General features: G+C 45.4%; 1 protein-coding gene and 1 long non-coding RNA gene across 2 annotated transcripts in view; one reads left to right on the top strand and one right to left on the bottom strand.

Annotated features, from left to right (window-relative positions):
* LOC138945680 (uncharacterized) overlaps positions 1-22971 on the bottom strand; it is a 56963-nt gene extending 33992 nt beyond the window's left edge. The window contains exons 1-4 of the mRNA XM_070317166.1: positions 17214-22971; positions 12029-12133; positions 6224-6269; positions 746-1404 (exon numbers count right to left, since the gene is read on the bottom strand). Coding sequence (XP_070173267.1) covers positions 746-1404; positions 6224-6269; positions 12029-12133; positions 17214-22943 — 6540 coding nt within the window. The 5' untranslated portion in view covers positions 22944-22971. The remainder of the gene's footprint in view (positions 1-745; positions 1405-6223; positions 6270-12028; positions 12134-17213) is intronic.
* An 812-nt stretch (positions 22972-23783) lies between these two features.
* On the top strand, positions 23784-26547 carry LOC138945676 (uncharacterized). The gene is made up of 2 exons (XR_011449065.1): positions 23784-23944; positions 24749-26547. It is a non-coding gene; the product is annotated as an uncharacterized lncRNA (long non-coding RNA).
* The last annotated feature ends 953 nt before the right edge of the window (positions 26548-27500 follow it).

The raw sequence follows: 27500 nt of genomic DNA, 5'->3' as shown, positions 1-27500 counted from the left end.
GTGACGATAATAATGGCAATGATGATAACGATGACACATACACACTCAATGATGATGGTGACGATAATAATGGCAATGATGATAACGATGACACATACACACTCAATGATGATGGTGACGATAATAATGGCAATGATGATAACGATGACACATACACACTCAATGATGATGGTGACGATAATAATGGCAATGATGATAACGATGACACATACACACTCAATGATGATGGTGACGATAATAATGGCAATGATGATAACGATGACACATACACACTCATCGATGATGGTGACGATAATAATGGCAATGATGATAACGATGACACATACACACTCATCGATGATGGTGACGATAATAATGGCAATGATGATAACGGTGACACATACACACTCAATCATGATGGTGACGATAATAATGGCAATGATGATAACGATGACACATACACACTCATCGATGATGGTGACGATAATAATGGCAATGATGATAACGATGACACATACACACTCATCGATGATGGTGACGATAATAATGGCAATGATGATAACGGTGACACATACACACTCAATCATGATGGTGACGATAATAATGGCAATGATGATAACGATGACACATACACACTCATCGATGATGGTGACGATAATAATGGCAATGATGATAACGATGACACATACACACTCATCGATGATGGTGACGATAATAATGGCAATGATGATAACGATGACACATACACAACAACACTCCTCCTCACCTGGCCAAGAGCCCCATCCAGACTGTCCTCAAGCAAACTGGGATCCAGATGACGTCGTCTCAGGGGACGGATCTTCCCGTGCCGCTTCTTCCTTCGCAGTGAGCTCCCTTGGTCGCGCGAGGACACAGAGTTACCTTCCCCTACTTCCGTTTCCTCGCCGTCGTCGTCCTCGCTCATGTCCCTGGACTCGTCGTCGGCGTCGTCAAAGTAATCCTCAGGGTCCGACGTCTCCAAGACCTGCGCCGACGTCGACGTTGCCGAAGACGACGGTTTGGCCTTGCTGCTGCTTCCAGGAACACCCGCCTCCTTACCCGCTGCGCTCCGCGCCGGGCGAGACTTCCGGGAAGAGGAGCGAGAGGACTGCGCATGCCCGGATGTGGTGGAGATATCCCAGGGTTCGTCACCGACCGGAAGCTGCTCGACGTCGTCCTGGGAGTCCTTGTCAAGGTCGTCGTCCTCCTCCCCATCGTCCAGATCGTCCTCGTCTTCGTCGGGGTTGTCATCGTCGCCATGACGACGTTGCTGCTGCAGTCGCTCGCGCGCCAAGTTGCTAGCGTGACGTCTGGCACGACGTATGGCTTTGCGTGACTCGTCGCGACGGATCTCTTCCTCGTAGGCCGCGTTCCGGTTGTACTGCCCGCCCTTACGCTTCGCTGCTTCTGCGGAGGAGAGAAATAACAAGCTACACGCCAAATGTCAGCGCAATCGACCCATAAGCACCAAAGATCTAATCTAAGTTTGGCAGACAGACAGACGGACAGATTTTAAGGGTCCGGTGAGGCAAGGTAAGGTGAGGTCGGTAAGTGAAAGGGAAATGCTGTAAGATGCAATGAGGTTAGGCTCGTTAGTTTAAGGTCAGGTTAGGTAAGCTAAGCTATGAGTTATTTATCCGCTGCTTTTGGGTCGATGACCATTATGATACCCTTTAGGTCCTCATCCACTGTTTGTTTGTTTGCTTAACGCCCAGCCGACAACGAAGGGCCATATCAGGGCGGTCATCCACTGTTCAAGTCGAGTCAAAACAAAAGGATGTAAGGTAAGTAGAGTTAAAATAATGAAAGCCAAGGTGAAGGCTTGCATTCCTTAATTGAACCTGACGTTGACTTTGCATCAAGAATTCAGTGCCAAAGCTGTGTGCAGCGAACTTTGGTGAAACAGACTTTGCGAAGTGGACCTCGCCCATTTAACATCAGGCTTTGGGAACTTCAACATCGTTCAGTCCAATTTGTTTCTCATGGACATGAAAGAAACTTTTTCAGGAGGAAAGCGAGCTTCTGCGGTAAGGCGCTACCCTAGATGTCAAATATTGTATGTATGTCATTATATCAGAATTGAATACAGTTTTGCTTGAACCAAAGATGGGACTTCAAGATGGACGTGAGAAGTCCATGTCTTCAATTTAATGATGAATTTATAAGTTCATAAATGATAAACTTTAAACTTTAATGAACCTTAGTTGAACAATGTATAACATAATTTTTTCAACTTTAAAGGTTATTTTATAAATTATTGTATTTTAATAACAAATATGACCATTGGAAACTTTAAGTATGGAAAGAAGTTAGATTTGGGTATTTTATTGGAATTAGTGTTAACTATTAGAAAGAAGTTTATGTTTTGTATAATATAAAGTTGATTATGTTATAAAGAAAAAGACCAAGGAAGAAGGATGCCTATATAAAAAAGAACAGAAAAAAAGAGGAAATAAATCAGGCAAATAATATGGGTTTGAAGCAACTGAGGTAACAAAAATAACAAAACAAAACCAAAAAAACTTTAAAGTTGAATGATAAATTTATCTACACAGGGGAGTATAATTACAAATGGAAATCCAAGACAGATGCAAACGTGAACTAATGTGACTTAAGGAAAGATAGGAGTTCAAGATGGACGCAATTAAGTGTTTACTAAAAAGATGCTAATGGATGAGGGAAGTTAATTATGTAGCAAATGTACGTCCTCAGGGATGCATTGCCATACGTACTGAATGCGAGCCAGCAAAAGACTGATGTCATTCACAACATTATTTAGCAAACCATTCCCACTCTGTACAGTCAGGATGTTGGATTTTGGTATTAATCAAAGTGAAAGGATGCTTCAATCGCAAGGAAAGGCGTGGCCAGATGACGATGAGAAGTCGGGGAGGAACGTATCTTTAATAAAGATGTTGACATTTCCCCGTGTTTCTGATTCTTTAACAGGAGTTTCCAATTAGGAGGGAAAAAAGTAATAATACAAACCCGGACTTTTGTAACTCAAAATTTATTGCATTATTCTTGCTGTTTTGGTGCTACAAGAGGTTTCAAATTGCAACACACATTTTCCTCTTTGTTTCCTTTTCTTGACTACGATCGATAACGTAATTACGGAACAACCACAACGTCAAAAACAGACTGTCAAACCCGAGCTCATTTGTGACCCTCCACCACGAAATGAGTCGCATGTCACCTCGCGCGGTTAGACTGCGCTAGGCTTAATGTAAGTCCGGGGAGTGCCTGGTAACAGTGTGAGGGTCACCTTAGTCACAGGCTTATAACTCAAACAGTTTTCGCTCTTTTCTAAAACGGTTTTCACCACTGGATAGAGCATACCAAACTCTGTAGGAAAATGTAAAAATATGAAAATCATGCAAAGGTGACATGCGACTCATTCCGTGGTGGAGGGTCACATTTGTTTTGTTGTCCTAAATGGCATCAGAAATCGACCCCCCAAAACACAGTTTCCAAAAATAAAGCCCCAAAAATGCCATGTTTTTGCGGGTTCTCGTTTGTCATTTTGACGTTCCCGGAACGAGCGGAGAACCAAGAATTTGTTATTTCTTGAATACGGGAAAACTTGATCTGGCAACTTTCCTGTGAAAATGACAAGTGCTCTACATTTTTTGTTCCCCTATTTTTCACTTTCTTTGTTTTTTTCGCGTTTGCGTTTTGAAAAGCAGGAGCTCATCAGAATGTCTAAAATGTAAAAAATGTAATTTGTTAACGGGGGGGGGGGAGGCTCCCTTTTCAACGTCTGTGGTTTCCATCATGCAAACACACACATGCAGTCTCTCACACTCACACACACACACACACACACACACACACACACACACACACACACACACACACATACCCCCCACACACACACACACACCACACGCCCCCCCCCCTACCCTGAAAAACAAAAAACAAAACACTAACAAAATAACAAAGACAGACGTCGACCATAAATCAAATGGCATGCATAATGCATCTTGCAGTTGTTTCGGTGCACATGCACACGCCAAGTTCCGCCGAGCACGAGGTAAAAAACACACCTCGGTGTTACTTGAATGGAGTAGCCAGAATGTGGGAAAGGTGAGGGTGAGTGTGTTTAAGGGAGGGGGGAGGGAGTAATTGCGGTGTGGGTCAACAAAACAAACACACCCACTGTAATGTGAAAACCCTGCTGAACAAACTTCACCACAGTTATATACCTGTCCAGTTGAAATTTACATTTGTGTTACGCGCATTACCTATGTTCAAAGTCTACTCTGGTAAGGATCAGATTGTATACAGTTCTGTGAGGTTACCCTCATGGAAATTCGGGTTGCTTTTTTCTGGGGAAAGCGAGCTGCCGTACAATGCGGCGCTAACGCTTTTCTTATTCCCCGCAAGCGTATATTCATGTTCCTATACCCTGAGCCTGTCGTTGTAAACTTGGCGTCTTTATCTTAATCTATGGCGAATGACACAATGGCGCAGGTGGGGAAAATGTATTCTTTAGACATCAGAAGCAGTTTCACTTTTAAGTCTCGTACAGACATGTTGTAATAAATTTGTCACTTAAGACAAAACAGACATGCAACGTAATAGAAAATTGTCCCTAGAGAGCATTCGTCTCCTTCTCCTTGTCGTCCGTTAGCCATCAGAAGCATGTTCACTTTTAAGTTTCGCATAAAAGGAAAACACATGTAATGTAATAAATAACAGTTTCGTTTTAAGAGGATCCAGACATGTTATCATAAATGTGCCACTCAAGACAAAACAGACATGCAACGTTATAGAACATTTTCCTTAGAGAGCATTCTTCTCCTTCTGTTCGCTTGTTAGACATCAGAAGCATGTTCACATTTAAGTTTCGCTTTAAGGATAAAACATATGAAACTCAATAAAAACATGTTCCTTTGAGAGGATCCAGACATGTTGTAATTAATGTTCCACTTAAGACAAAACAGACATGCAACGTTATAGAACATTTTCCTTAGAGAGCATTCTTCTCCTTCTTCTTTTCGCTTGTTAGACATCAGAAGCATGTTCACTTTTAAGTTTCCCTTAAAAGCTAAACCCATGTAACGTAATAAAACACAGTTTCGTTTTAGGAGGTTCCATTAAATTTAAGACACAACAGACATGCAACGTAATAGAACATTTTTCGTTAGAGAGCATTCTTATCCTTCGTCTTTTTCGTTCGTTAGACATCAGAAGCATGTTCACATATAAGTTTCGCATAAAAGTATGTAACTAAATCAAACATTTTCGTCTAAGAGGATCTTTCTTTCTTTATTTGGTGTTTAACGTCGTTTTCAACCACGAAGGTTATATCGCGACGAGGGAAAGGGGGGAGATGGGATAGGGGAAAGGGGGGAGATGGGATAGAGCCACTTGTTAAGTGTTTCTTGTTCACAAAAGCACTAATCAACAAATTGCTCCAGGGGCTTGCAACGTAGTACAATGTATTACCTTACTGGGAGAATGCAAGTTTCCAGTACAAAGGACTTAACATTTCTTACATACTGCTTGACTAAAATCTTTACAAACATTGACTATATTCTATACAAGAACCACTCAACAAGGGTAAAAGGAGAAACAGAATCCGTTAGTCGCCTCTTACGACATGCGGGGGGCAGAGAAATAAGGATGTGGAAAAGAAGACTTTTGGTAAGTGAAATAAAGGTGATGGATCCAGTCAGGTAGAAATAAGACAACAAGAAAAGAATTGGAAAACTGCAGGGAATAGTAGGGAGAGTTTTCTTGGAAGGAAATATAGGTGAAAGGACTGGTAAGGCAGAAATAAGACAAAAGAAGAGAAGTAAAGGGGTGGGGTAGCTCTGTGAAGGCGACCCCATGGGAGCGTCTAAGAGGATTCATACATGTTGTTATAAATGTTTCACTTAATTAAGACACAACAAACATGCAACGTAAATAGAACATTTTCCTTGGAGAGCATTTACCACCTTCTTTTTATCCGTTAGACATCAGAAGCATGTTCACATTTAAGTTTTGCTTAAAAGTGGAAACCGTTGTCACTTAATAAAACATTTTCCTTTAAGAGGATTCAGACATGTTGTAATAAATGCTCTACTTGAGACACAACAGACATCTAAAGTAATAGAACATTTTCCTTGGAGAGCATTCTTCTTCTTCTTCGTGTCGCTCGTAAACAAAGAAGATTCAGACATGCTGTCATAAATTAGCCGCTGAAGACAAAACAGACATGTGGTAATAAATTGTATACCTCTTCTTGGTCGGCGTCCCAAGGCCGTTCTTTTCAGTTCACGGGCCTGTTAAGACATACAAAGACATTAACGTCAGTTTAAACCAGTAAAAAAAAAAAACCACACGTGGACGAGATCTGCATGAAACATAAGAGCACGTTTACCTTAGCTTCTTCTTTTAGAAACACACGCAGGTACACAAGCGAACAGAAAAAACACGCACGCCTGCGCGCGCGCGCGCACATACGGATGCACGCAAAAACGCCTGCGCGCGCACGCACGCACGCGCACATATGGATGCACGCACACACGCCTGCGCACGAACGCACGCACGCACGCACACACACACACACACACACACACACACACACACACACACACACACACACACACACACACACAGGGATACGCTCATATTAATGTACTGTGAATAAAAACCTTGCAGGCCGCACACAAACTTAAACAAATTAAAAACAAACAAACTGACAAACAAACAAACTGACAGACAAAACAAACATACACCAGTCCTCTTCTTCAGCAACCACTCTTTTTACTGTTTAAAGATTGTTGAGAGTTAAGAAAACCACGTCATCTAATCAGACAAGGAGTGCGTTTTAAGCACACTAGAATACAAATTGAACATTTCTACGTCAAATCTTCCCACATCGAAAATAAATCAAAAATTTATAACATAAAAAGACAGATTGAAAAGGGTACAGACAAAAATGCTTGGAATAAAATGCAATCATGGAAATTGCGTGAAATAAGAGCAGATAACGTGAGAATGATAGAAAGGGGAAGATAAACAAATAAAAAATATGATGTGGAAAACGGAGGTAGCAATTGTTTTATTTGTCCTTTAGATAACTTAGAGCAAGCCTTTTTAACGAAAGTTTTTGATTTAGCGCTATATAAATGTTCTTCTTATTATTATTATTATAACTACAGATCCTTCATCATACGTGTATCCTTGTTGTTGTTGTTGTTGTTGTTGTTGTGGTGTTGTGGTGTTGTGGTTGTTGTTGTTGTTGTTGTTGTTTTAGGGTAGGTGGGATTGTTTCGTGTGTGGTAGTGGTATTCGAGAAGCCAGACGTCAGGTCAATACCTCCATCAAAACATATTTTAACTTTCGCGTTTTCTCTTTTATATATACGCTGTATATTTGTAACGATAACAACTTGACTACAGGTACAAGCGCCCGATCTAAATAGACACCGATCATCAGTGCGCAGTCGAGTCAGGGGTGTTATTCGGAACGAACTTGTGAATTTGGTGTTTGGTTCAAAACATTCGTATTTGACGTTACAACGCACGGTTGAATGTTTTTTTAAAGTTTTTTTTTTATATCTCTTCAAACTATTTGGCTATTTGAGACCGATTTAATTGTATTTTCTTTCTCATTTTACATGGTGGTCTCCATGTTTGAAACTATTTACAAGTAAGTCTACCGCAGTAAGGCAAAAAAACCAAAATGTGTCTGTTTACGGTATCCCGACCGACCCTATTTTTTCGCGCGACCCTAGACTTTTTTGGGGGCATTTGGGGAAAAAATAAATTAAAAAAAATAAATGTAAAAAAAAAATATATATAATAATTAAAAAAGTCTTTGTTTTTTTGGCAAAATAACTTAAAAATATGGTTTTTTTTGGTTTTTTTAAATATATAAAATAAAAATACCGACCTACCGACCCTATTTTTTTGGCCTATGTCACCGTAAACAGCCAATTTATTTTGCCTATGTTACCGTAAACAGACTATTTGTTTTGCCTATGTTACCGTAAACAGACTATTTTTTTTGCCTATGTTACCGTAAACAGACTATTTTTTTTGCCCATGTCACCGTAAACAGACTATTTCTTTTGCCTATGTCACCGTAAACAGACTTTTTTTGTTGCCTATGTCACCGTAAACAGACTATTTTTTGTGTGTGGCCTAAAGTGAAGAAGGTTCTGACATTCCAAGCACGGTCCTTTCAAACCCTTCTGGCTATAACTTCTTTTTGTCTTTGTTTCGTAATTTACTTCACGTTCTCTAACTTCTTCATTCATCCTTTCTTTCTTTTTTGTCGCAATTGTTCCTGCCACTGTCACCATGAAGCTTTTTTTCTACACGCGTTCATTTAAGTTTGTTTGTTTAAGCTTCCTACTTTTTCATCGCTTTCAAGTTTGTGTGTCCTTAATGTCAACACGTCAATACTATTTCCTTTATTTTTTTGTTTTTATTGTGCTTTCATTTTTGTTTTTTTTCCATTATCTAGATCTTTAGTTCTGCTTGTTTGAGCTGTTCAATTCCATCCGTTTCGGATAGCAGATAAGTAATAGTATACAGACAAAAATAACACACACCTTCAACGAAGCTTGAAACAAACAAAAACACAAACAAAACAAAAACAGTAATTTTAAAATACATTTCCACCAAGAGCCTTGGCCTAGTTACGGACTCAAGTACTTGTTATCAACAACATGACAGATAAAAGGGACGACTTTTTGTTTTTTCGTTACTTGATTTGGCAAATCGCCATGTTCCAACATACAAATGATCGATGCGAGCTTGAGATACTCCAAAGATGAAAGAATTTTAGAATTTAAGAATATGATCACAGGAATTTTTTTCAAAGGAATCTTGGCAGCAGATGTACTAACAATTAAAACAAAAGTGTGTTTACATTAACTATCAAAAGAGCTGCTTTACCTGCGCGTGTAGCACAGCTATAAATATCACTTTGTTCCCTGCCTGATTTAGTGGCTACATTTTGCTTTTGTTTTGTTTTTATTCTTGCACTAAGTATTGCTGATCTTCGGTTGTGTGTGTTTGTGTATGTGTGTGTGTGTGTGTGTGTGTGTGTGTGTGTGTGTGTGTGTGCGTGTGTCTGTGTGTGTCTGTGTGTGTGTGTGTGTGTGTGTGTGTGTGCGTGTGCGTGTGTGTGTGTGTGTGCCCTCTCGCGCACACGCACAGTGCCGGACAGAGTTGATGAATTTATAGGTTACACGTACGTGAGTAAACTAAAAAAAGTCACCGGTCTGACATAAAACCTTTTACGAGGTTCCTTCTTCAAATTAAATTCCAAAGTAAACGAACCACGGAAAAGACGCCACTGCCTCAAGCAGTATGCTGATCTCAGTCATTGGAGATACATTTAAAACAAAAAAGATGCACATAAAATGTACTCGCTGTCTTTTTACTGTGTTCATTTGTGGAACAGGGAAGTGTCAAATCCACAGCGTCACTTTCTATGTGACATAAAATACGAAATGAGAGAGAGAGAGAGAGAGAGAGAGAGAGAGAGAGAGAGAGAGAGAGAGAGAGAGAGAGAGAGAGAGAGGGGGGGGGAGAGGCGTGGATTGAAAGAGTTAGCGGGAAACAGAGAGGGGGGGGGGAGAAAGAGAGGGGGGAGAGAGAGGCGTGGGTGGAAAGAGAGAGCGGGAGACAGAGAGAGAGAGAGGGGGGAGACAGAGAGAGAGAGAGGGGGAAGACAGAGTCTGAGACAGACATTGGAAGAGGGAGAGACAGATACTTCGACTTAGACACGAAAGAGAGACAGAGTGTGATGAGGGCCCGCCTGTTGGCTCGGACTCCACTCTCACCACCCCCACCACCACACACAAAATCACAAAAAAGAGATCTATTAATTGAAGCCTTGCCATCGACTCTCCCCGAAATTACCATTCCCATGATCCCCTCCTGCCGGAAGTCGGCAGCCAATCTAGCGAGGGACAAAAATAGCGGGTTCGGTGTTCCTTCATTTCGAACGCAACCCGGCGCTTCCTAAGGGTTCCTGAGCCTAATTACAGTTGTGTTCTGGCATTGCACTCCTAGACACAGACCGATAAGGCCACAAAAAAAATTTGTCTGTTTCTGGTAACATGGCTAAAAAAAATAGGGTCGGTAGGTAGGTGTTTTTTTTTTTTTTTTTTTTTTTTTTTTTCTTTTTTTTTTTTACCCCAAATGTAGACCAATAAAACTAACTTTAAAAATCGCGCAAAGAGACTGGATTCACTATACATAGAGACAAGACACTCAACACATTTACAAATCGTCAGCGGACTTTCGTTTTCACACGTTTTTGTTGTTCATTTTCTCACCCTGTCCTTTACCACCAAAAAAAAAAAGAAAAGAATTTTTGAGTTTGGAAAAAAAAAGTTTAGGGTCGGCGCCGAAATTTAGGGTCGGTCGGATGACCAGAAACAGACAATTTTTTTTTTGGCCTAATCCACTTAGTGTCTTACCATCCCCCTTTCATCCCTTTGGCAATCAGCGATAGAAACATCTGCTGCTGTAGGCAACAGTGCATGTCACACAGTTGTCTGTGTCTGTGCCGTCTAGTAAATTATGAAGTAAGTTTATTACATTATTACAAACTCCTGTCATATATATGCTACACACCGTTATAATTTCTCCAACAGATTGGAAAGACAGACATAGAGAGAGAGAGAGAGACAGAGAGCGAGTGTGTGTGTGTGTGTATGTGCAGTTGTGTTGTGTGTGTCTTGGATTGTTATAATTGGTTTTTAATTTTGACACTAATTTTGAAATAGTATACGTTTTCACGAGTATTTTTCACCGACAAATAGCTAGTGCACAAGGCAGTAGTTGAATGTCGGTATGTTATCACTCGTGCACAAGCAAGTGTATTCACTCTGTCACAACCACTCTGTCACAACCACTCTGTCACAACCACTCTGTGGTCACAACCACTCTGTCACAACCACTCTGTGGTCACAACCACTCTGTCACAACCACTCTGTGGTCACAACCACTCTGTCACAACCACTCTGTGGTCACAACCACTCTGTCACAACCACTCTGTGGTCACAACCACTCTGTCACAACCACTCTGTGGTCACAACCACTCTGTCACAACCACTCTGTGGTCACAACCACTCTGTCACAACCACTCTGTGGTCACAATCCATTCAAACCCGACAGAGTTATTTCCGAACATCGTCTATTTTGATTCGGGCTTAGCGAAACCCTTTCGATTTCTGAGCCTTTCAAAAGTATGGTTGCAGCTCCAGATCTGGCTCGGTAGTGAAAGCGCTGTATATATATTTTTTATTTTTTTCACAGGGAGTGGGTGCAATTGTAGCTCACATTTACTAAAACAACGCACATGACATTTAAATATTCGATGGCAACAAGAACAAACAACAACAAAAACGAAAAAGAAAGTAGATTTAAAGGAGTGTTTGCGTACTTGCACACTCTTGATCTTGAGTGCAAAAAAGGACGTCGATAATTCAGAATTTGCCGGCGGCTGAAATGCGATATTTTTAATTTTTACTTCAATTTCGGTGAACTTTCCAAAGAATTTATCAAGATGTGAAGTTAAAAATTAAATTTAAAAAAAAAAGACGAGCACTTACAACAACCTTTCAATTGAGGGATCGAATGAGAGAGGGGATGGAGACAGAAAAAGACACACTCAAACAATATAAATTTGTGGCAATTTCTGTGATATTCTGTTTTAAAATATTGCCAGATGAGGGGGAAAAAGGGAGACAAGTTGAACATAAATTTTCAAGGAAGAAGCAACGATACAATAAGGGAACAAAACAAGAAAGATTTTGGCAAACCAATTATATTAAAAAAAAGTAAACAGAATAAATACACAACTGAACAAATAAAATCATAACAATAAAAACAAAAAGCCCAAAATCGAAGGTACAAACAGGAAATAAATGAATTAATTAATCAATAAATAAATAAACAAATCAATGAATCAATAAATCTCTACATAAATCAATAAATAAGCCTAAAATCGGAGGTGAAAACAAAACACAAGACAAGATGACGTCATTCAACCAAAAACGTCACGCAAAGCCTACCTTCTGATTGGTGCTGGAGAGACGGCGTCGCTGTGTACGGTTCCTGGGTCGCTTTTTGTTCATCCGATTTCTCTTCTTGTCCTTCTCCTCTCGAAGCAAGGCACGCTAAACAGAACAGAAACACAGAATTACACTCAGCCTTTTAAACAGGAAAAACAAGATCGTGATTATGATTACATTATATTTATAGGCAAATCGAAAGAGACTTAAATGAGGAAGCCAATTAGTCGTACAGACTATACAGAGAGAGAGAGAGAGAGAGAGAGAGAGAGAGAGAGAGAGAGAGAGAGAGAGAGAGAGAGAGAGAGAGAGAGAGAGAGAGAGAGAGAGAGAGAGAGAGACAAGACAAGACAAGACAAGACAAAATCTTTATTATCGAGGGTAATAGATAAGCAAGAATATTGCTTTTTTACATCCAGCCCTCGCCCTAATACAGGGTCAACAAGAACAGAAAACAATATAATCAAAGAACTATCACATCAAACTTAAAGGCATACTAACGCACTCCCGTGTTTACAAAGTGTAGTTTGCCTACAATCGATGTCAAACGCACCATAAGACCATATAATGACGATACGTCACCATGCGCGGACCATAATACATGCATTACAGCTTGTTCTAGCCTCTGAAAAAGTGAGGATGTCAACAAAGCCGCGGTGTTCTCTCCCTTGCATCAACGTTACATGTGTTGCCAAATCTATAAATAGGACGATCCAGATCAAAATGAAAATTCAAATATCTCAACATTTAAGGGGTCCTAGACCACAATATTTTGCAGGGAACTTAATTTAGTCTGTCTCCAGCTGTTGGTAAAGCAATTAGCGTGTATAGTCATCGAGTACATATGGCTTTAATACATTATAACTGTATATACAGATACAAATTTAAAAAATAGATTGTCATGCTGCATTTTAAGTATAATTTCCAATGATAAAAAGTGTCAATTTTTAACATAACTTAATTTAGATATGCATATTATTATAATTCTGTTTAACATGCACTTACATTTTAAATGAATTGATGAACCATTCAGCACATGTTTAGTTGCATTATGTGCGACATATAATTTTTTTTGAAGCTGTCTGTGTTTGTTTTATGCTTAAGAAAAATAGGCAGTGAGTTCCATAGGACCGCACCTGAATAAAGAAGGCTTGATTTGAAAATGTCAATATATATATATATATATATATATATATAGAGAGAGAGAGAGAGAGAGAGAGAGAGGGGGTTGAGAGAGAGAGAGAAAGAGAGAGAGTGAGAGAGTGAGAGAGAGAGAATTGAATTGAATTTCATTTATCGGGGGAGAGAGAGAGAGAGAGAGAGAGAGAGAGAGAGAGAGAGGGGGGGGGGGGTCGGAGAGAGAGAAAGAGAGAGAGAGAGAGAGGTGTGTGTGTGTGTGTATATATAATATTATATATGGTTTTTATTCATAGTTAATATGTAAAACGCGGAGAGCACAGTTCACTGTGGATCGCGCTAGGCTATATAAGCTCTCATTATTATTCAAGTTATTGAGACATCCCAGTGCACTAAGGGATTTATAGAGCAAATCGAGAAAATTGATTATTGAACGAAGCGCATAGCGCTGACCCGGCGGCTGCTGCCGTGACCTCCATCCTGTCCTTCTTCTTCTTCTTGGCGTTCGCAGAGGTTACACGATCAATCCAGCACTGGTGATAAATGTTGTCGTTTTCTCCAACTCCTGTCGAATGCCATACAGTTTGGTCTGCAAGGGAATTGGTGACGGCCACACTTCTTTTCGTTCCTCATCTAGTAAGGGACATCGCTGTAAGATGTGTTCCGCTGTTTGGTCTTCTTGACCGCAGGCACAGGTTGGTGATGGCGCCAGCTTGAACTTTCGGTTCATGTGAGCACTGAGCCTGTTGTGGCCAGTACGCAGCCTGATGAGGTTGACTTGCTGCTCTCTGGACATTGTGTGGTAGTCATCTCTGTTTGTCCTTGGCCTCATCAATGCCTTGATGATTGTCTTCTGCTCACTAAAGCTGACACTGTTTTCAGGTTGGTCTTCCACGGCTCCTTCTTTCGCCAGCTCATCTGCCCTTTCATTTCCTGGTATCCCACAGTGTGCTGGTATCCACTGGAGAACAACTCTTCTGGTTTGTCTGACCAGCTGTAATGCTTTGGCCAGCTGTGGGAGTTTGTCGTTCTCTAGGGCCTGAAGGACTGAAAGGGCGTCCGAGAGGAAGACAACTTGGTAGCAAGGGTCTGCGGAGTCCTGAACCAAGGAGGCGGCCTGCATGAGAGCTTCTGCTTCTGCTTTATAGTTTGGGCAGTGTTTGCCAGTGGCAACGCTGGATGTAGCTGTATGTCCCCCCAGGGAACTGGATCAGAATGCCAGCACCTCCATTGAGCACGGCGTTAGTTGCTGATCCATCGGTGTATACATGGATCCACGCCTCTTTTGGGTACTGTTCGTCGATCAGGGCTAAGGTGAGTGCCTGTCGAGCTGTGTCATTCTGATCTTCTCCTGAGGTAACATGTGGAACACTGGTGCAGATCTGGATGCCTGGTTTCTCTGTTGCCTTGGGGGTTTCCTCTTCTTCTTGAGTCAGAGGTAGAGTGTTCTGTGGGAGGACTTCCCTGTACTGTCGAGAAAGTCTCTTGCTCTCGTGTACAAAACTGCTCCGTTTGAGCCGGTTCTTGGTGAGGTTGCTCAGTCTGTGCTTCATGGGGTGGTCGGACACAACCTGCTCGATGAGATATTTCAACACGTGCTCTCAGCGCGCAGCGCTGAACCGATTTTGGTTTTTCTCTGGATCCATTCCCAGTAACTCTTCCTTATCTTCTCCAGTGTTTTCAGCGTTTATCTCCCTTCCTTCGTGTGGCGTCAATCCATATTCCCGTTTCTATTTTTAGAAGGTCACTGTCGACAACGCTCAATCCATATTCCCGTTATACTATTTTTACTCTTCTCCAGTGTTTTGCGCGTTTATCTCCCTTCCTTCGTGCGGTGCGCCGGCGAAGCCGGCGTACACCCGGCGAAGCGGGTATGTCCCGGCGAAGCGGGTATTCATCTAGTTGTATATATACTAACTCATCATTTGGTAATGTGGATAATAAGCTACATGCCACTAACACGGCATAATTATGAGAAGAATCTTTGCAAGTCGACACTGAAAAAATAGACACAGCGAGTTCTCTTTTTAGATCAGTGGCAACTGTGGCACAGGCACATGCAATATGTCAGAAAAAAAACCACTTCTGCTTTAATTGAGAAGCAAAAAATGTATGGTCATTGGTATTGTGGAGAATATAAGCTACATGTCATTAATTAATTCTGAGGATGAGAGTACAGTCTCGCTTAGGCAAAGGGCGGAAGAATACGCTTTGTGAAAAAGTTAGCGCACTAACAGTTTTAGCGCATCGCCATTAGCCAATCAACTGGTTCACATCAGTCATGTGACACCAGTACTTACTGACAATTATTATTATTATTATTATTGTTCAGTTGTATTTACTCTCTCTCTCTCTCTCTCTCTCTCTCTCTCTCTCTCTCTCTCTCTCTCTCTCTCTCTCTCTCTCTCTCTCTCTCTCTCTCTCTCTCTCTTCATAATTAAATTCGAAAACATAATTGTGTGTTTTCATTACTCAGGTTGATTAAAACCATTTTGCTTTTGTGAAACTAGGCTTGCGTGATTTACGAAACTGAAGCATCAACAGGAAGTTCGTTACCGTTCCCAGACACTTTCTAACATTTTATCTAGATTGTAAATCTATCACAATGTCAGACACATCCGGATGTTTTTTTGATCTGCTTCAATCGAATTAAACACAAATCTAAAGTAATCAAATTACAGCCAAGAAAATTGTGAACATGAATTTGATATTTATTTTTTCCAATGCAATGTCATTTTCCTTGGCATGGAAACAAAGAAATCTCAGAAACCCGATTCCGCAAATGCTCCACTTTTTTTTTCCTTGTGCAAACACAATTATTCTGAAGTTGATACAACTTCTTCACAAAGAGAAACGTCAAAGGTACTCAAAAAATGCGCCATCGTAAATATTCCACCAAAAAGAGAATTTCTTGAGGAAAAGAAAAGAAAAGACATGGACAGAAAAAAGGTAACGGCAAAGAGAGATAATGACTCACACTAGCATTTATATTAAGCATCACTTGTTTATATTTTTCTATCCGGTGTAGAATTTGTGATTTGTCGTAATTATATCACCCACAAAAATACAACAACAAAGGTATTCCATAAATCACGATGACATTAATTTTCTAAACATCTTCCGTTTGTATTTATTCTATTCGGTGTGGAGTTCGCGTTTTGTTTATTTTTGTTTGTTTGTTTGTTTGTTTGTTTGTTTGTTTGTTTGTTTGTTTGTTTGGTTGGTTGGTTTTGCTATGTTTTGGCTCAGGTGCATACACACATTGTTGTTTCTCTGAGTCGGTCGTATAATCACCTTATTTACCATTTTTGTTCAGCTCGTTTTACTTTGCTGTGTTCTACTCCCCCCCCCTTTTTTTTTTTTAAGTATGTATATTAGTCAGCTGGTTAATTGTTGTGTTCTACTCCCCCCCCCCCTTTTTTTTTTTTAAAGTATGTATATTAGTCAGCTGGTTAATTGTTTTTCCTTTTGTTGCATTTTTTTCTTCTTCCCGTTGCACTTCAGTTCGATAACAAAAACCGAAAATACGCGAAAAGGACATCAAAACAAGGGTGACGTGACTTTTTCAGGAAAATCGCTCGCCGCAAAAAAAAAGTTTAAGAATGAGATGGAGAGGGGTAAAACGGGGGGAAAGAAAGATATATCGTGCACTATTATCGATAAGATAAAGAAGAACTACAGAGAGACGAACTAGCAGAAAGAGTGGGCGTTCAACAATGCAAAAAATAACAAATAAAGTTCCAGTTTACTTTTTTTTCGCTCGTTGACGACTAAGAACAACATGAAAAGCAGAACAAAGTTGAACAAAAATGTTTAAAAAGCAACAACACAAATTATATAAAAAAAATATTTCAGCTGACCCTTTTCGCGCGTTGACGAAAAAGAACAACGCGAAAAGAAGAAAAAGCTAAAAACCAAATAACAATAAAAAAATAAAAAAATGAAAAAAAGAGATCTCTACTGACCATTTTCGCGCGTTTTCAAAAAAGAAAACAAGAAAAAGAAGACAAAGCTAAAAAAAAAAATTCTAAAAAAAAATCCAACTGACCCTTTTAGCGCGTTCCTCCCTGGACAAGGCGAGATCCTCCTTCTTGGACTTGGCGTCCGCTTTTTCCAACCCCTGCGCCGTGTCCGTGTCCGCTTCCAACGTGTCCGCATCCGAGCCCTGTGACGTCACGGCGGCCTTGACCCTCTCGGCGCTGCTCTGCTGACTCCTCTGCTTGCTGCGTTTCTGCTTGGCGGCCTTGCTGGACGAGCTCTTGACCTTCTTGTCCTTCAAGGTGGAAGCGATCTCCTCCAGATCCTCCTCCATTTTGTCGAACTCCCCCGTATCGTGCAGAACTCGGAAGGTGCTCACAGTCGTCTCCTTGAGGTCGCCCACGGCCTTCAGCTTTCGTGACTTGGTCTTGGAGTTCTTGAGACGCTCCAGCTTCTTCAGCAGGCCTGACGAGCTCTTCTTCAACGTCTTGCTGGATTTTTCACTCAGCTTCTTCCTCTTCTCGGCCCGGGCCGCGGACTTTTCCTGACGTGAGCCAGGCCTCGGGGGAGGCTTCGTCTCGGTTTCGGCTGGGGTTAGGAGTTTGGTCTCGTCTGCGCCTTCCAGTTTCACGTCCTCCGACTTTGCCTCGTCCGGGTCCTGGCCTTGCGCTTCAGGGAGTGTAGGGGCTAGGGAGGTGTCCATACCCTCGCGCCCCGCCAGCTTCTCCCCACTCTTGCTGTGGATGAAGGGCGCCACGTTGGCCACGGGGATGTTCTTCTGGTGACCCCACGGTCTGTCCAGCGAGTTGCGTCGGATCCCGTCCGGGCGAGGCAGCAAGGGACCTTGAACTTGAGGCACCTGACCTTGACCTGTAGGGTCAGAAGGGCGCTCAAGGTCGGCGGATGTGACGCTGCTTCTGCGTGCTGACCCTGACCCGGCGGCTGCTGCCGTGACCTCCATCCTGTCCTGAGTCAGGTCGATCTCCACGGCCGACGTGGTCACCGGGGGCGCAGGTGAGGGGGAGGGGACCGTGGTGGCCGACACAGACTTGGGGGCGTCGTTTCCCGCCGCCTTCACAACAACTGCTGCGTCTAATCCCTGACCGGTCTTATCCTGAGCAACACTCGTACCTCCAGTGGACACAGCAACACCACTACCACCGCCACTGCTGGCAGCCGGAACCGTAACAGCAGCAGAAGACGAGGAAGAAGAGCTTGACCCAGCAGGAGCAGGTACTCCCCCGCGCACCAGGTTACTCGGTGGGCGCGTTGCGGGGCGGCTTCTGATAGGGGCGGATGCGTCCAGCTCGGGCGGGTCGTCATTCTGCCCGGGGGTCTGCTCAGAGTCCCCCTTCTCCTGGGGGCTCAGGATGGGCATCTTGGGTGAAGAAGGGGGAGGGCTCGCTGTGGAGAACTGACGCAGCCGTTGAAAATCCACCGCCGACCCGCCGGCACCTCCGATGTACTTCTTGAGCGTCTCGTCCTGGTTGACGGCGTTGAGAATCATCCGCTTCTTGGACCACAGCTTGCTGCTGGTGGGAGGGGGCGGGGGCGGGGCGGGGGAGGCGGGGCGCGGCGCACTGGTGGGGCCCACAGTGGGAGAGCTGGGAATGGCAATCGACAGAGGCGTCAGAAACTCCTCACACTTGCTGCCGTTGCCACCGCTGCTGGTTGTCGTTGCTGTTGTAGTACTGGTGGATGCTGCAGCCGCTGACTCTTCCTTGATGATTTCCACATCGCTGGAACCGTCGTTGCACGCACCTTCCTTGCTTCTTCCACCTCTGGTACCGCTGCTGTTTGCACTAACAGGCTGGGGACGCTGGAAAGACGTCTCGCTGTTACCAGCTTCCACCGAAGGACCAGCAGTTTCTGGGGCAGGAGTACGGGATCCCGACTCTGAGCGAGCCACACTGGGAGGTCTGGAGCCGAACCCTTCGTGGCCAGAGCTGCTAGTTGACCTTGGTCTTGGGTCTGTCGCTGCTGGAGAAGGGGGAGGTTTGACGTGTGGAGATTCGTCTCTGTGTCTCGCAACGTGCGGAGATTCGACTCTCTGTCTCGCAACGTTAGGCGACTCGTCTCTGTGTCTCGCAACGTTAGGCGACTCGTCTCTGTGTCTCGCAACGTGCGGAGATTCGACTCTCTGTCTCGCAACGTTAGGCGACTCGTCTCTGTGTCTCGCAACGTTCGGAGACTCGTCTCTGTGTCTCGCAGCAGCAGCAGCAATGACCTCTGGAGACCTGAGAAGAACGGGAGGTGTGGGACCGGCGTTCTGCAAGGCAGCATAGCTGGCGGGACTGCGGGTCGGGGTGGGAACGGCTTGAGGAAACTGCGGTGACTTGCCTGCTTCAGCTCTAGGACCACCGGACACTGAAGATTTTCCGCGTCCCATCTCTGGTGTCCCAGCCTTTCGGGCGTGTTGCTGCACGTGTTCTCTGCCCTTACATCCAAAGCCTTCCAGGGAGTCGCGACTCGGTGCACGTGCGGGTGAACCACGCGACGAGGACGGGTGTGGGTGTGGCCAGGGCATGGAGATCCTGTCGTCACTGCGAACCTCTGCGTCCGGATCAGCGGCCACTATCTTCGCTTTGCGTGCTTCGTCCATCCGGAGCTGCTGCTGTTGTTGCTGTTGTTGAGCGGAGTAGCGTCTGTCTGCCACGCCTGGTTGGCCGTCACGCTTCGCTTCGGCAGCAAACATAGCGTGTTGCTGGGCGTGCAGCTCGTACTGATGCCGAGACTGCTGCTGCAGCTGACTTTGTTGGTGCTGTTGCTGCAATTGCTGCAATTGCTGTTGCTGATGCTTCTGCTGCTGTTCTTGCATGACCTGCACCTGATGCCGCTGCTGCTGTTGTTGTTGTTGTTGTTGTTGTTTATGCTGTTGTCGCTGCATCGCTTGTTGTTGCTGCTGGTACTGTGCCTGCTGGTATTTCTGCTGCACGTACTGCTGCGAGGACTGCGCAGCCATGGCTTGCTGGCTAGTGAGGTACTCACCCCCTGCAGTTACGAGCTCTTGTCCCCGCCCCGGCCCAGACCGTGAAGTAGCGGAGGCAGAGGGAGAGGCTTTGGGCGGGTAGGCTTGCTGCTGGTAACGCTGGAACAGTGGCTGTTCCTGCTGCATGGCCTTTTGCAATTGTTCCTTCGTCATGCTCCTCTGGCCTGCCGACTCCGGGTATCTTGCCACCATCATGGCGTCTCGGTGCGAGAGGGCTTGCTGCTGGGGATGGCGAGGTTTCATCTGACCTTGCGCCTGAAAGGCATCGGCTCTCATCTGCGCGTGCTGCGAGTACTCCATGGAGGGTAAGGCCGGGGCTCCAACGACCCCCTTGACTAGCTTGGGAGGCATGCAGTCCTCAACCTTGCCCTCGAAGCTCATCTCTATGCTGTGAGACCGGGAGATACCACTGCGACTGTGGGAGCGTTCTGCAGCGTGAGGAGGATGAGCAGGCGGGACTTTGGTCTGGCCCACGCCATCAGGCAGAAACGCCGCCGCTGCTGCTGCACCGGGCATCATGGCTCCAGAGTGGGGGTGAGTGTGGGTGTGGGGGTACCCTGCGTGTTGTGACAGCACTTGTCCCGCCATGCCTTGCACCATGCTGGCACTGTCTTTCTTCCCGCTGACATGACCGCCGTTACCCTTGGCCTGCATGGCTAGCTGGGCGTGCCACTCCATGCTGGTGCGGTCCGTGGGTGTGAACTGGCTGTGGTACACTTCCCCGCTCACTTTAGGCGAGGCCAGATCGTGCCGAGCCTTCTTGTGGGCGGCCAGCAAGCTCATGTCTCTGTCGTTTATCATTAGGGCCGGGCTCATGTCGCCAGCTGACCTCTTCCTGGCCTTGACTGACAGGTCTAAAGGAGCGTCTCCAGGGCGACCTGGTTCGGGTCTGGACAGGTCGAGGGGCACCCCGCTACCTGTCTTGGTCCCGGAGTCTCCTTTGCCGCCCTCCACCTGGGCTGCTTTGACGGCCGGGGTCCCCAGCTGTATGGAGCCTTTCCCTGTGGAAGCCTGGGAGATCAGACCTGCTTGGGCGTTGGCCAGCATCCCCGGGTTGCCGTGACGACCTCCGTTGCTGTAGCTAGCGCTCGGCTCTCCCATGTGCTGTACCCGAGGCTCACCGGTCCGTATAGAGCCAACATGGGGCTGTGTGCGCATCATCTGCCTGCCTCCCTGCTCCCCAGTCACGTGCTTGCTGACGTCAGCGTGCCGGGACATGGCGGTGGCTGCGGCGGACGTAGAGGAGGACCACCTGTGGTAGTCCGAAGGGGACTGAGATGAGGGACTATGGTGGGGGTGGGGATGAGAGTGGGGTTGTGCCTGTTGCTGCTGCAGGTAGCGGGAAGGGTCTTTAGCTCCGGGCGACAGCATGGGATGGGCTGAAGGGTGTTGTGCAGCAGCGTGAGCAGAAAGCCCAGGGGGGTGCGGAGGAACAGAGGAGGGATGGATCTGGGGACTCGGAGGGCCGTACGCTGCTGCGGTAGCCGGGCTGCGTGATGACGTCATAGCACGGCTCCCCGACTGCTGCGGAGCGGCTTGTGGGAGCTGGGGGTGTTGCGGTTGTTGATGGTGTTGGAGGTGATGCTGACTGAGGTGGACACCTGTAGCGGCGGCGGTGGCGCCTTTTTGTTGGGCAAGGGCAGCGGCGGTGTTCATGTGTGGAGAAGTCTGGGAGTGAGCGTATGGGTGCTGACTTTTCTGCTGCTGCTGCAGCTGCTGTTGTTGCTGTACTTGCTGTTGTTGCTGTTGAAGAAGATGGTGCTGTTGCTGTTGGTGCTGTTGGTGCATCATCATCTGCTGCTGTTGCTGAGCGCTGACGTGGCCGCTTCTCGAGGCCATCATCGCGGTGTGGTGCCTAGCTACCTCCGCCACACCATCTTCACCTACAGAACCCTGTCTGCTGTAGGCCAGCTGTCCAGGCGACGGCATTCCCGCTGCAGAGCCACTCCGGTGGGAACTAGGGTCCATCCTCCCTTCCCCCCTAGCAGGCGACGTGTCCTTCATCACATAGCCAGGGTACTGCTGCTGGTGGACAGCCGGTACCCCGTTGGCCGCCGGGTGGCTGGCGTTAGGGGCCGGGTAGCCGCCGGTGGGAGCTTTGAACACGCCGCTGGTCATGGCAGTAGAGGGGCGGGGGTCCTTCTTGGTCGCCATCGGCTGGCTATAATGTTGGACCGGCGACGGTTGTAGCTGTTGCGGGTGGGTCTGCTGGTGATGGTGCGGCTGTGGTTGTTGTTGTGGGTGCTGGGGGTACATCGGGTGCTGGGTGTGCTGCGGCGCCACTCCCATTGCCGCACCCCGCTGGTGAATGCTTTCATGTTGTTGTTGTTGTTGTTGTTGTTGTTGTTGTTGTTGTTGTTGTTGTTGTTGTTGTTGTTGTTGTTGTTGTTGTTGCTGCTTTGACTGTTGCTGTTGCAGATGCAGCTGCTGCTGCATGTGGGTTTGTGACGCCATCTGGAGGGGATCCTGGGAACGGTAACCATGGTGACCCGCGGGCAGACCAGTAGTTCCACCACTACCAACACCACCACCACCACCGCCACCAGCAACCGCCTGCTTCGTTCGCATGGAGGGTGAGGGCGGGGCTCCTGGCAAGTACATGTCGTGCTGACTTCTGGTCCCCCCGTGAGCCTCCCTGGCCCCTCCGCCCGGGTCCTGCTGCCTGGGGGTGACTGCCGGGTGCATGTGGTACCCCGGGGGCCCATTGAGGGACATGGTCATTTGGATGGGGGCCGGGACGCCGCGGGTTGGAGAGAGCTGGGGCCCCCCGGGGGGCTGAGGGGGCACGCCCCCGTCTTTGTAGTTTTGCATCGATCAGCCGCTTTCATAGGCATTCACCTCGCCCTGCAACACACAATGGAAAGAACGTGTGAGAATCGTAAATGTAGTAGGGCTTCGCACGAAAGAACAAAACTTGACTAAATGTAAAAAGGAGTGTCTACGGAGATATATTTACAGGTTCGAAGAAGGAGACACACACACACACACACACACACACACACACACACACACACACACACACACACACACACACACACACACACAAACACACACATAGGTCCTACACACACACACACACACACACACACACACACACACACACACACACAAACACAAGATAATTATGATAATAACAATACAAATACAAAGAAAATGTACAACTGCCGCGATACGGTCTGTCAATTCCTCGCCAACAAAGCACGTCACATAATCTAAGCAAATGGAAATCAACCTTTCCAACCCTATTTTCTTTTACGTCATAAACCATTCTGCGTCAGCGGCAGTGGTCAGGCTAGAAAGAAAGGAGCTTATGACGTCATTAATTTACCGACATTCGATAGTATTTTCTGGGATCCAGGTTCAGCTGGTTCGAGGCAGCGAGGATATTTCAAAACCGCAGGCAGATTCTGAAATAATAAGTAGCTTCGGTCGGCTTTTTGGCTGTACTGCCGTAACGCAAAGTTAGGCTGGTATTGTTAGTGGTCGGCTTTTTGGCTGTACTGCCGTAACGCAAAGTTAGGCTGGTATTGTTAGTGGTAGGTTATGTGTACTGCAGTTTTGAACTTAACGGGCCTTGTAGCTTCGGTCGGCTTTTTGGCTGCCGTAACGCAAAGTTAGGCTGGTATTGTTAGTGGTCGGCTTTTTGGCTGTAGGGGAAAGTCCCCAAATACCGAACGGTGCCTAATACCGAACAGCTGATTTCTCGAAAACAAGAGGTGACTACTCAAATTGGACTGCACGAGGTGATAGAGTACCGTCCCTGATTATCCTGCACCAAAAATCATGGCGGATAAAGGCGGCAAAAAAAAACGGTGAGTGATTTTATGATTTTATGACTCTCAATGCTATTTCGACCCACAGCAGACTAGGATCATAGTATGAATTTGAGTTGCTTTTTGTGAAAAGTTATGGTTGAAATTAACAGTGTGATCTATCTGCTTGCCAAATATGTCTGTTTGAAAGCATTCGTCTTAGATCTTGCCTGAGCGCCCCGTGGTTTTAAAATAGTTAGGTAGATTTCAATTACCGAACACTCCATGTTTCAAATACCGAACAGTGTTCGGTATTTGAACTTGTGTGTTCGGATTTTGACTCTCTCTCTCTCTCTCTCTCTCTCTCTCTCTCTCTCTCTCTCTCTCTCTCTCTCTCTCTCTCTCTCTCTCTCTCTCTCTCTCTCTCTCTCTCTCTCTCTCTCTCTCTCTCTCTCTCTCTCTCTCTCTCTCTCTCTCTCTCTCTCTCTCTCTCTCTCTCTCTCTCTCTCTCTCTCTCTCTCTCTCTCTCTCTCTCTCTCTCTCTCTCTCTCTCTCTCTCTCTCTCTCTCTCTCTCTCTCTCTCTCTCTCTCTCTCTCTCTCTCTCTCTCTCTCTCTCTCTCTCTCTCTCTCTCTCTCTCTCTCTCTCTCTCTCTCTCTCTCTCTCTCTCTCTCTCTCTCTCTCTCTCTCTCTCTCTCTCTCTCTCTCTCTCTCTCTCTCTCTCTCTCTCTCTCTCTCTCTCTCTCTCTCTCTCTCTCTCTTCTCTTCTCTTTTTATTTTCTGTGCATGTGTATGCCAGAAGTAGATCTAGTTAGTACAGAGTGATGAGCGTTGTTAATACTTGGTGTACCGGTATATTGTGCAGGGCTACATGGTCAACGCAGTCACTGGCAACAGCCATGGCAGCTGTCATAGACAAGAGACTTGGACTTCGAGCAGCTGCAAGAGCGTATGGAATCCCCCCCACAACACTTAAAGATCATCTTGATGGAAAATACGAACATGCCATGGGTGATACAAAACATTTGGGGAGGCCGTCCATTCTTCCCCCAGCAATAGAAAAAGAATTGGTTGACCATATCATTAAATGTGAGAGGATGTTTTTTGGCTTGACCAGAAAAGACGTTATGTCACTTGCATACGAAATAGCGAGCAGAAATGGAATTCAACATATTTTCAATGAAGACAAAAAATCCTCCGAGCCGGCCAGCAGGTTCCTCATCTGAAGAAGCAGGACCCCCCTCTGAACCACCACGACCCTCCGCTGAGCCTGTAGAACCCCCCCCCCCCCCCTCTGAACCAATAGGACCCCCCTCTGAACAAGCAGGACCCCCCTCTGAACCAGCAAGACCCCTCTCTGGGCGAACTGGACATCCAGTAGACCCACTTTCTGAGCCACCTAGCCCATGCTCTGAGTAAGACATAGGCCTATTTTTGGCACTTCCAAACAAAACAGTTATCCAAACCAATCCCGATGGACGCTGCTTTTTTAGATCCATTGTCATCGGCAACACTCCTGCGTTCCAAACTGCAGAAAGGGACGGTAATGGGTTACCTTCAGAGTGTCACACGAAAATACAAGAACAGATCCAAGCTGATGCTCTAAGACAAAAGATGACCAGACACATGCTCAGCAACATTGAAGGCTTCCGCGAAGTGTCAGCTGCAATAAACTTTGACATGCCATCATCTTTCGCTTTTTTCTCCCTAGAAGAAAAGATTCTTCACATGGCTCATTCAACTGCTTCAGTGGGAGACATGGACATTTCTGCTACAAGTGAGGTGTTGCAGCAGCCCATCCACATCATCAATGCAGAGTCAGGGAACGTTCTCAAATACAACGATGACTCTTTGGCTCAACCAGTGACTCTCCTTTACTCACCTCATTTGTTTGTATATTTCGCTCCGAGTCCAGTATATTAGGTATTACTCTTAGTTTATCATCTCGCATGCAGTCACTCCCTGTTTACTCCACCTCATGGGGACAATGCAGGACACTATGACTGCGTCCTTGAGTCAGCTGTTTCAGTGGCGCTGATTTCTCACAATCCCAGTGTTTCACAACAGAAACTTTGACATGCCATCATCTTTCGCTTTTTTCTCCCTAGAAGAAAAGATTCTTCACATGGCTCATTCAACTGCTTCAGTGGGAGACATGGACATTTCTGCTACAAGTGAGGTGTTGCAGCAGCCCATCCACATCATCAATGCAGAGTCAGGGAACGTTCTCAAATACAACGATGACTCTTTGGCTCAACCAGTGACTCTCCTTTACTCACCTCATTTGTTTGTATATTTCGCTCCGAGTCCAGTATATTAGGTATTACTCTTAGTTTATCATCTCGCATGCAGTCACTCCCTGTTTACTCCACCTCATGGGGACAATGCAGGACACTATGACTGCGTCCTTGAGTCAGCTGTTTCAGTGGCGCTGATTTCTCACAATCCCAGTGTTTCACAACAGAAATTAGCGGCGAAACGAAAATCCAGAAAAACAGAAGCTGAACTTATCACGTCAAGTCCATACAAACGTAAACTTGAAGAGTGGCAGGCAAAACAAAAACCAACAAAGAAAACAAGCAAATCAAAGCCAAACACAGAGAACACAGAGAAACAGAAAGCTAGAAACAAGAAAACAAGCGTCAGTCATCAGCAGGAAGCTAGCTGGTTCTGTTTTTTTGTGCCGAGAATGCACCTGTGAGGACATGATTCAGTGTTTGATGTGCTCAGAATGGGTACATGTGGATTGCGCTGGAACAACAGAAAGCCAAAGAGAGTACTTTTGCGATGTTTGTCAGTCAAAGTAACATTGGTTTTTGCTGTTCGGATTTTGAACCTCTGTGTTCGGAGTTAGGGAACAGGTGTTGTAATTCCGAACATATTCTAAAAAAAATGAATTTAAGATAACTTTCTTTTATGTTGATTTCTGTCCACAAAAAGTGGTATGAATGTTGCTGATCAATTACTTGATTAAAATTCACATTCAAAAACGGTCTGTCTTCTGTTGTTTTTGAGATGATGGCAGATTTGCTTAAGTGTTCGGTATTTGGGGACTTTCCCTACTGCCGTAACGCAAAGTTAGGCTGGTATTGTTAGTGGTAGGTTATGTGTACTGCAGTTTTGAACTTAACGGGCCTTGTAGCTTCGGTCGGCTTTTTGGCTGCCGTAACGCAAAGTTAGGCTGGTATTGTTAGTGGTAGGTTATCATATGTGTACTGCAGTGTTGAACTTAACGGGCCTTGTAGCTTCGGTCGGCTTTTTGGGTACTGCCGTAACGCAAAGTTAGGCTGGTATTGTTAGTGGTAGGTTATGTGTACTGCAGTTTTGAACTTAACGGGCCTTGTAGCTTCGGTCGGCTTTTTGGCTGCCGTAACGCAAAGTTAGGCTGGTATTGTTAGTGGTAGGTTATCATATGTGTACTGCAGTGTTGAACTTAACGGGCCTTGTAGCTTCGGTCGGCTTTTTGGCTGCCGTAACTCAAAGTTAGGCTGGTATTGTTAGTGGTAGGTTATGTGTACTGCAGTTTTGAACTTAACGGGCCTTGTAGCTTCGGTCGGCTTTTTGGCTGCCGTAACGCAAAGTTAGGCTGGTATTGTTAGTGGTAGGTTATGTGTACT

This window comes from Littorina saxatilis, linkage group LG13, assembly GCF_037325665.1.
Source record: "Littorina saxatilis isolate snail1 linkage group LG13, US_GU_Lsax_2.0, whole genome shotgun sequence".
NCBI classification, from domain to species: Eukaryota; Metazoa; Mollusca; class Gastropoda; order Littorinimorpha; family Littorinidae; genus Littorina; species Littorina saxatilis.
This window is presented reverse-complemented; position numbering and strand designations above follow the sequence as displayed.